Here is a 10,446-nt window from a genome sequence, read left to right on the forward strand (position 1 = left end):
ACTACTTTTCTGCTGGTAGGTAGGTATGCTATCAGTGTAAACTTCATTGCAGTAATTTCTGGAGTAGATGGAAAGGCCAAGATGGTGGGCACTGCATTGACAGTTGAGGTGGCCATTACTATAGAGGTTTGTGATCCTGAAAGATTTTGTAACATAGTAACATAGTAATGATGGCAGAAAAAGACCAGAAGGTCCATTCAGTCTGCCCAACAAGCTTCTTATGGAAGCAACGTCTGCTCCATGCAGGTTACCCCCATGTTTCTGTTAAGGGTAGCATCTGCTAGGGATGTGCAGAGCAAAAGTTTAAGTTCATATGTCCATATGTCCAAAGGGGGTCCCATTTGCGGTCAATATGGACATAAACAGAATTCAATGAGTTGAGTATATGTCCATATGTGCAAATAAAAATTTAAACCCCTCACCCTCCTTAATCCCCCCCCCCCCCCAAGACTTACCACAACTCCCTGGTGGTCCAGCGGGGTCAGGAAGCCATTTCTGACCAACTTTGCAAGGAGCACGTGACGTCGGCGTCACGTCGGAGTGACGCGGCGTCATGTGATTCCCCGCGGGTTCACGCCGGAACGCTCGTTCGGCCCAAAAGGAACTTTTGGCCAGCTTGGGGGGGCCTCCTGACACCCCCAAGCTGGCCAAAAGTTCCTTTTGGGCCGAACGAGGGTGCCGGAGGGAACTCGCGGGGAATCACGTGACGCCGCGTCACTGCGACGTGGCGCCGACGTCATGTGATTCCCCGCGGGGTCGCTTCCGGGATCCTCGTTCGGCCCAAAAGGAACTTTTGGCCAGCTTGGGGGTGTCAGGAGGCCCCCCCAAGCTGGCCAAAAGTTCCTTTTGGGCCGAACGAGGATCCCGGAAGCGACCCCGCGGGGAATCACGTGACGTCGGTGTGACGCGGCGTCACGTGATTCCCCGCGAGTTCCCTCCGGCACCCTCGTTCGGCCCAAAAGGAACTTTTGGCCAGCTTGGGGGGGCCTCCTGACCCCCCCAAGCTGGCCAAAAGTTCCTTTTGGGCCGAACGAGCGTTCCTGCGCGAACCCGCGGGGAATCACGTGACGCCGCATCACTCCGACGTGGCGCCGACATCACTTGCTCCTCGGAAAGGCTTTCAGAAATGGCGTCCTCACTCCTCGCTGGATCACCAGGGAGTTGTGGTAAGTCTTTGGGGGGGGATTAAGGAAGGTGAGGGGTTTAAATTTTTATTTTGGATCAACAATCGCGATTTCCAACTTATTCAACATAGCTATGTTGAATAAGTTGGAAATCCGATCGTTTATGTCTTATCACTTTTTTAAGTTAAAAAAAAAAAAAAAGTAGCGTTTTACATTTATGTTCAATACGAATGCACACCCCTAGCATCTGCCATTCCATGCAAGTTACCCCCAAGCCTTATGTTAAGGGTAGTAAAATTTACAATCAAAACCAAGTAATGTCAAACTTAAACAAAATTATTATTAGCAACATTTTCACATGTGAGCAGCCTTCTGGATAATTCAGACAGACAATGCTGCTTGAATGTGCTTTGCTTTTTGGACTTGGCCATAGAAGCAGTCCTATGCTTTATCTCTACTGTCTGCATATCAGTATCCCAGACTGTAAAAGTCGGTGTTACGCGCCCCACCCGTGGTCGTCCCCGCTCGGGCCCACTCACCTTCGGGGTCACATAGCGGAGTCCCAGTCCTGTCTCCCTTGCGGCCCTCACAAGCCCAGCTATGCCCCGGTGTCCTGCGGCGGCGGTCACCGGGCCTTTGGTCACATGCCAGGCCCCACGCCAGGCCTCGGCATCCCAGCAGCTAGCCACGCCTCTACATGCACGTGGACCAGCCACCCTGATTTGGGTTCTAGGGCGGGGCCTAGTTCCGCGGTGCACCCTGATTGAATGGATGTTAAAAGGAAGTTCCTGGCCTTACTTACTTGCTTTGGCATGTGGTGCAATGCCTAAGGTAAAGAGACCTTGATCTGAAGGTTGTGGATTCAAGTCCCACTCTTGGTGCTTCCTAGAATTGATTCCTCCTTTGTGGGTCCCAGCTCACACATCCTTGATTCCATGAACCCTTTTTTCTCAAGCTCCCACTTCAAGAATTCCAAGAGCATCTACATGTCGGGTGGGTTTGATTTCTGAGATTGCCCTTGCTTGTGTTCCTGCTTGCCTGTTCCTAGTCTTGTTCCAGGATTGTTCCATTCCTGCTTCCTTTCCCTGCTTGTTCCTGTCTTCGTTGTTTGTCTTCCTGGTCTTACCTCGGACTGCCTTTCTGGTAAAGACCTGAGCTTGTTCCTGACCTCTGGATCTTGACCCTTGCTTAGTTGACCACTCCTCGGACTGATTCTTGGACCTGACCTTGCTTGATTCTGGCTCTGTCCCTAGCCTTGTCGTCACCAACACACTTCTGGTTCGCTTATCTCCAACCTGTTTCCAGCCTTGAACCCGATAGCACTCTTCCAGTACCTGTGGGCACGCCGGACTCAGACTCTCCCAGGAGAGCCTGCGAGGCCCACCTGAAGCCCAGGTCCCTACGGGCTCCTCCTGGGGGGACCTCGGGCTTCCAGTGGTGAAGATCTACACTGCCTCTGTCTCCTTCAGTGCTCCGCCCCTTGTGGTCAGTTCCTGTACTGCCTCAGGCCAGGGGTCCTTCTCCGAGCGCAACAGTCGGGGCCTAGCATTGGCTGTCATCTGAATCTAATCAGAGAGTGATGCTGTAGTTGTGTCATAAACATCAGGCTAATTGATTAAGAGTAGGAATCTCCATGATGTCTGTTAAGGGTAGTAACTGCCGCTCAATGCAGGTTACCCCATGCTCCCTTTTCTTCATTTCCATCCACTAGTCTTTAGGGTTCCACAAAGTTTATCCCATGCTCATTTGAATTCATTTATTGTTTTTATCCTCACCACCAATTCTGGAAGGGCATTCCAGAAATCCACCACCCTCTCCGTGAAGAAGTATTTCCTGATGTTGGTTCTGAGTCATCTCCCCTGGAGATTCATTTCATAACCCCTAGTTCTATAGTTTTCTTTCCAAGAGAAAAGGTTCAAAGAACATGCATCATTAAAACCTTTCATGTATCTGAAGGTCTGTATCATATCTCCCCCCCATACCTCTTCACATATTTAGATCCTTCAGCCTCTCCTTATAAGTCTCCTAATTCAGTCTTTTGGTCAGTCTTTTCTGGATTGTCTCCACCATGTTCTTATCCTTTTTGAGATACGGGCTCCAGAACTGAACACAGTACTTCAGGTGAGACCTCACCAAGGACCTGTACAAGGGCATTAACACCTTATTTTTCCTGCTAGTTATTCCTCTCTATATATAGCCCAGCATTCTTCTGGCTTTTGTTATTGTCTTGTCTCATTGCTTCTCTGCCTTCAGATTGCCAGACAGTATTACACCAAGGTCCCTCTCCCAGTTCATGCACATTAGCCATTCCCCCCATCATATACTGCTCATCATATACCATGCCCCAGATGCATGACTGAACAGATGATTTTAATGATGGGTTACAAATTACTTGTAATAGGTCTGAAATTTCATTTTTTAGTTCTTTCAGAATCCTGGGGTGTACACCATCTAGTCCAAGTGATTTACTACTCTTCAGTTTATCAATCTGGCCTATTACATCTTCCGGGTTCACCATGAATTGGTTCATTTCATCTGAATCGTCATCCTTGAAAACTGTCTCCAGAATTGGTATCTCCTCAACAACCCCATCAGTAAACACTGAAGCAAAGAATGTATTAAGACTTTCTGTGATGGCTTTATCTTCCCTAAGTGCACCTTTAACCCCTCGATCATCTAACGGTCCAAACGACTCCTTCGCAGGCTTCCTGTTTCTGATATATATTAAAAAGGTTTTATTATAAGTTTTTGTCTCTATGGCCAACTTCTTTTCAAATTCTCTTTTAGCCTGTCTTATCAATGTTTGATATTTAACTTGCAATGCTTATGCTTTTTTGGAGGTTGATTAATTTTCCAAAACTAGATGCTATTGCTCCTACTGATTTATTTTATTGATATCTATTGCTAAAGCTTTTTTAAAATATATTTCAACTGCAGAGTAAGAGGGTCCAGGGAGATAGGCTGAACAGTAGCTGTTCTTCCCTGTTCCCTACCTCAGAAGCTGTGACATGTACTTTGGATATGTCTAAGTTATCCTCAGAGTTACTTGTTGTGTCACCTGATAAGGCCACTTTAGTGGTGGAATAGTGTTTTTTTGCAGATAAAGACCTTATCTTTAAAACTTATTTTCAGTAGAAAGCTAAGGTTTTTTGTTTCTTGGGGTTAGAATGATCCCTGATGTTGCTTACACTATGCGGGTTTACAGACAACAGTTTTTGACCAGGATAAATGAGATTTTAAGAATGGGAGCTACTTTTTCTACCCTGCCAACTAAGGGCCAGATTCATTAAGGTTTTTCTCCTATTTTGTGTCTATGGGAAAAACCCTTAGTGAATCAGGAAGTAAGATGGTAACTTTCAAAGGGGCGCACGCCTATGGACACGCGGATTTTATAAGATGTGTGCACATAAACATATTGTTATAAAATAGCCTTGGTGCGCCTATGTGTGCATGTGCGCCCATCTGCGTAAATCGGTTTCGGCCACATAAGTCAGGGAATTTATTAACTGATTTGTGTCCATGCCAAGACCAGTTTTACCAGTTCATCCACCAGTTCACCTAGTGTAAAGCTAGGTCTTCCAAACCCACCTTGTTTAATAACCTGCACTCCCCCCACTTACCTTGGATGCTTTAAACCCTAAGCACTGGCTATTTTTTTGTTTTGTTTTTTGCACTTACAACTCCTCCATAGCTGAAGTAAAGTTACATGGTACTAGATCTGGGTGCTCGCTCAAGCACAGAGGCCTATGCTGGGGCATAAGGTAGGGGGGGATTTAGTTAGGGCTGGGGGGTGGGTTAGATAGGGGAAGGAGGGAAAGGTGGGGGGGACAAAAAAAAAGCTCCCTCCGAGGCCGCTCCAAAATCGGAGTGGCCTCGGAGGGAACGGAGGCAGGCTGCTCGGCTCGGCGCGCGCAGGTTGCACAATTGTGCACCACCCTGCGTGCGCCGACCCTGGATTTTATAACATGTGCGTGGCAGTGCGCGCATGTTATAAAATCGGGCGTAGATTTGTTTGCGCCGGTTTGCGCGAACAAATCTGTGCCCTCGTGTAAGTTTTAAGATTTGCCCCTTTGGGGCAATTTTCAAAATTATACAGTAGATGCATTGTGGAACTACCTGCCCATGTATACCTGAATATAGGGCAGGCAATTTTCAAATCACTCTTTTACCTGGGTAAATAGCTAATTACAAATGGAAATGGCTTTTGAAAGTTACCCAGGTAGAGAGTCCATCAAGCTACGGTTGAGAGAACATTGTACAAATCTCATCTTTGGGTCAGTTTCCGCACTCCGAAGGACATCAAATCTTCACAAGAGTGCACTGTTCTGTTCGTACGTCTCACTCTGAATGTCAAAGTGGCCCCTGATCCCTACACTAATACCTAAACCTCAGCTCGAGTAACTAGGTGGGCCTCCTATAGATACATAACTACTATGAGGGCCTTATAGCTAGTCTCTCTCTCTCTCTCTCTCTCCAGTAAAACCTATTACCATAAAACATGCCCCTCTTCTTATCACATGCAATAGTTTGATGAATCCTGGCCCAAGGGCCAGATTCATTAATTAAAGCTTTTCTCCCTTTTTGTGTCTATGAGAAAAACCCTTAGTGAATCTTGTACTAAATCCGTGGCTGACAATTCACCTAAATCTGGGTAGACAAAATTTCTGTAGCTAGCCATTTGTGCGCTGACCAGCTAAATAAAAAAACAGTCTCTGGGCCTGCCCCTTTTTGACCAGCTAAATTTGTGCACCTTCCCATTTAAAGCCCAGCATACACATCAATTAGGGGATGCTCGCACAGATCGGGCTTACACGCACCCACCCTGTTTACAAAACTCGGAGATGTACACGCACCTCTCTAAGTTTCAAAAAGGGAATGGGCATGGTCTGGGCAGGGCGTGGGCATTCTGGATCGGGGCCAAGGGATGTGCACATATCTACCTATGCGCTTGGGCACGCATCCAGGTCCCCTGCCGAGTACTTTTACTTCTGCTATGGAGGAGGAGTAGGTCAGAAACAAAACAAAACAAAAAAAGCTGTTTCGGAGAGGTTTAAAGGATCTGGGGTAACTGGGTGGGGGTGGGTGGGGAGTGCAGGCTATTAAACCAGGGGAGGACCTATCTTGTAACCGGGTGAACTGGTGGACAAACTGTACATGCGCCTCTTCTAAAACTCCCTGACTTACACGGTCGATGTGGCATTTAAGCGCCTCGGCGCAAGCTCATTTAAAATTGGGTGCACATGGACACGTGCTTACTGTATTATTTAACATGCGCTCATAAGTTATAAAATAACCATGTCCCTGGTTACCGTCCCTATGCACATAAATTTAGCCAGTCAGAGCGGGACATTTTTTCCTGGTTAACTTTATATGACTGACTTCCAAAGTTAGCTAGAGACCTCTTTTGAAAATCCCCTCCCATATATTTATTTTGGAATCTATGTTTTTTCGCATATTGTTGATCGGTTCAATAATGTCTTCCACCTTGTTTCCCAATACCTTTTGTGGATCTTTAGAGTGGCATAGAGACATTTACTTGGGTTATCTACTATTTATTCTTGCTTCTTCTCATGAGAAATATGCCTTATTTTGCAAGATAATGTAATTTGCTTATCTTATGTTTTTGTAAAAATTGTAGAAATATAATAAAAATTGAAACAAATTCTTGTTTCTTGTAGGCAGGAGATCAAATACCAATGTGTCTTTATAAAAAGATCATATAGGTTTCATCTTCAGTCATGGCTGATGGTGACGAAGTTTTAATGTTGTTTCCCAAAAATATCATGTGGTAGCCTAGTGGTTCAGTGGCAGCCCCTATGTACTAGCTTACGGAAGACCCGGGTTCAGTTCTTAGGCCAAGACTTTTCTCTCCACACTGCCCAAGCTGGGGGATGTTGGGGATTCAGAAACCCCAGGAGGAGGGAAATATTGGCCATTGCTCAATAGCAACACCTAATGGCCAGACTCAAGGACCACGATTGCTTTTGCTGTGGAGAAGCATGAGGCATGACCTTTGGCCAAGAACCACCTGGCCTAAGTGAGGAAGAGAGATATGAAAAATAAAGATAAACTATCACAGATAGTTTTGAATGAAGACTCATGGTACAGGATTCCAGCCCTGGAAACCACCAGGTCCTTCCCAAAAAAAAGAAATCTTTCCCTGTAACAATTTCTTTATTCTAGCACTTTCCCCTGAATTGTTCATAGTAAATATCAGCAGAAAAAGAGCCAAGTGTTCCATCCAGTCTGCCCAGCAAGTTTTTTTTTGTTTTTTGTTTTTAAGGGTAGTAACTGCCGCTCTGTGCAGGTTACCCCTATGCCTTCTGTTATGGGTAATAACTGCTGTTATGTGTAGGTTGCCCCTATTAACACAGGATACTCCTTTTCTTCATTTCCATCTTTTAACCACAAGGGATCCTTGGTGTTGATTCCATGCCCTTTTGAATTCCATAATAAAAGACGTTTCCTAAATTCCCTTCATGACTTATCTTGAAATAACTTACTGTAACCTAAATTACATTTTCATTTTGAAATGGTCTGATATGTTCCAATATACTCAGTTTTCACCAATGCTTCGTGGTGCCTGAATAATTCCTCCCTACCCCTTTCATTAGGAGGTGATCAGTGCATCCACCCTTCCTTTCTCCATATAGGGAGCTCAATGTGCTTTTGCTATAAATAGAGGATGTATACGCTGTGTTCCAACCAATCCTAGACACAGCAACCTATCAATCTAAGGCAGAGGTGACAGGGAAGGTTCTTAGGCTCACAGCATCTTTTACCATCTTGTGCAGGCCTAACTGTCTCAGGAAGAATTTGTCCACATGGGCTATGCTTGCTTCTTCCTTCCGCATGTCATACACATGTGAGACCGATTATAGCTAAATAGTTAAACGTGGATGGAGTAGCCTAGTAAAGCTGGAGTAGAGAACATAATTGGATCCAATAAGCAGGATCCTGTAAAAGTGATATTAAATCTAGGGATGTGCACTTGCATGAAAAAGGAAACCTAAAACTTAATTTCCTTTAAATATGTTTTTGAAAGAAAATATAAGAAAATTAACAGAATCTTGTTTAATTTTGTCACTTCTGCCCTTCTGGGGCTGCCATTAAAAATGGTGCTGGCAGACCAAGGCTAGTGTCGTTTCTTTTGCTGGACAGAATGGCAGGGGTCAGGCCCAAGATCAGGCCAGCAAAGTTTTGTATGGGAAAAATGTGAAATGGTGCTGGCCTCAGTTCATTGGCAACATTTTAAATTGTAGTACCCATGGGGCAGAAGCAACTGGAGCTTGCTCCTGTCTCGTGAAAACATCAGTGTGGTAAGAGGGTTCAGATGGATGGGGTATTGGGAGGAAGCCCTGGGAGTGTTTTATTTTGGGGCAGGGCTGCCATTTGATTTTGTTTTTATTTATTTTCTTTTTCTTTTATTTCATTTAAGTGCATAGTTCTTGTGCCATGCTGGGTCTGTCCAAAGGTCCATCAAGCCCAGTATCCTGTTTCCAACAGTGGCCAATCCATGTCACAAGTTCCTGGCAGGATCCCAAGGGGTAGAAAGATTCCAAACTGCTTATCCTAGGGATAGGAAGTGGATTTCTGCAACTCCACCTTAATAATGGTTTATGGACTTTTCCTCCAGGAACTTATCCAAACCCTTTTTAAATATAGCTACACTAACAGCTTTCACCACATTTTCTGGCAACAAATTCCAGAGCTTAATTATGTGTTGAGTAAAAAAATATTTTCTCTTATTAGTTTTAAGTGTATCACCTAGTAACTTCATTGTGTGTCTCCCTGGTCTTTCTACTTTTTGAAAGAGTAAACATCTGATTTACATTTACTTGTTCCATTCCACTCATTATTTTGTAAACCTCTCTCATATCTCTTCTCAGCCATCTCTTCGCCAAGCTGAAGAGTCCTAACCTCTTTAGCCTTTCCTCATAGGGGAATCGCTCCATCCTCTTTATCATTTTGGTTGTCCTTCTCTCTACCTTTTCTAATTCTACTATATCTTTTTTGAGATGTGGTGACCAGACCTGCATACATTTGCTGTTTTAAATAAAAGAAAAAAAACCAAAATAAATGGGATAAAAAAGAATGAAAAAAAGCAAATGAAAGTAAAATCAACACAAAATGTCCATTTACATCCCTGGTGAGATGTCCTTCAACAAACTGTGAAAAAAAAAAAGATCAGTGTGCCTGACCAGTAAATAAAGGAGAGGGCAGCTTTCAAACTGTAGGCAGAAATGTAAAATCTGCACAGACTTTGCACCCACAGATTTTACATCAGATTTCAAAAGGACAGTGTTCTATTTAAAAACGGAGTCGAAAAATGTTTGTGAAGAGACCTGCACCCAGTATTTGTGCAGCACAATTATGCATGGATGCAAATATGTACATGCATAAGTGCTAGCCCTGCTTAGACTCCCACCCAGGAACGCTTCCACTCTCTGCAGGTAAACGTGCACGTATCCTGGCACTACATGTGTATTTTAAGTAATTAGTTTCTATTCTGCAGCTTCCTTCATTCCGGGCATATGCAGTCAGGGTAGGAAATTTTCAAAGGCCTCATTTCCATGCTTAAAACACTGTTTACGCATGGAATTGGCTTTCAGAATTGTCTTCCCCAAGACCAGATGAGCAAAGCTGATGTGTTCAAAATCAATAGCTATGGTTTTCTCAGAACCAGTTTAACACTCTTGATAAAGGCAAAAATGGTGAGCTCGCCACTGTTCTACAAGCTCCTGACGAAGCAGCATGCCCACATTTGCATTAACACATGTTTTATTCCTTTCACTTCTAGGTCAGAGGAAAAAGCTGAAGAACCAGAAGAACTGCTGGAAGCAGAAAACTGTGAAAATTCTCCCCCTCCCCCTTATGAAGAAATCTTCCAAGTACTTCAGTAAAAACCAACGTGCATTAAAAAGTTGTTAATTGTTAAACTCCTTTCTGCGTGTTTCATTACAAACAATCTTGCACACCTCCTGGAGCACCACATCTCTTCCCCTCTTTATACTTCCCATCCCCCAGAGGAAATTCATACTTCACCTTCTTCTCCTTGCCATAAATCAATTCATACCCCACCTTTTTTCCCTAAGCAACTTAATACATCACATTCCCTCCTTCCCCCAAAAGCAACTCATACCTCACTTTCCTTATTCTCAAGAGGAACTGATCCATCACCCTCCTTCCTACCTATTTCACCTTGCTCTGCTTGGCTTTCAGTTCCTGGCCCACTCCTCCTTGTACCCACGAATGGCAGTAGCATGTGACAGCCGGGTTCCCTGCCCCTTCAAGAGGGCAGACTCAGCTGGGAAATGCAGCA

At 44.5% G+C, this 10,446-nt stretch overlaps 1 protein-coding gene across 1 annotated transcript in view; it reads left to right on the plus strand.

The window, feature by feature from the left end:
* TMEM174 (transmembrane protein 174) overlaps window positions 1-10,063 on the plus strand; it is a 44,471-nt gene extending 34,408 nt beyond the window's left edge. The window contains exon 2 of the mRNA XM_029574808.1: window positions 9,925-10,063. Within this exon, the coding sequence (XP_029430668.1) occupies window positions 9,925-10,027 (103 nt within the window). The 3' untranslated portion in view covers window positions 10,028-10,063. The remainder of the gene's footprint in view (window positions 1-9,924) is intronic.
* Window positions 10,064-10,446: the final 383 nt, after the last annotated feature.

This window comes from Rhinatrema bivittatum, chromosome 1 (genome assembly GCF_901001135.1).
Source record: "Rhinatrema bivittatum chromosome 1, aRhiBiv1.1, whole genome shotgun sequence".
Taxonomy (NCBI): Eukaryota; Metazoa; Chordata; class Amphibia; order Gymnophiona; family Rhinatrematidae; genus Rhinatrema; species Rhinatrema bivittatum.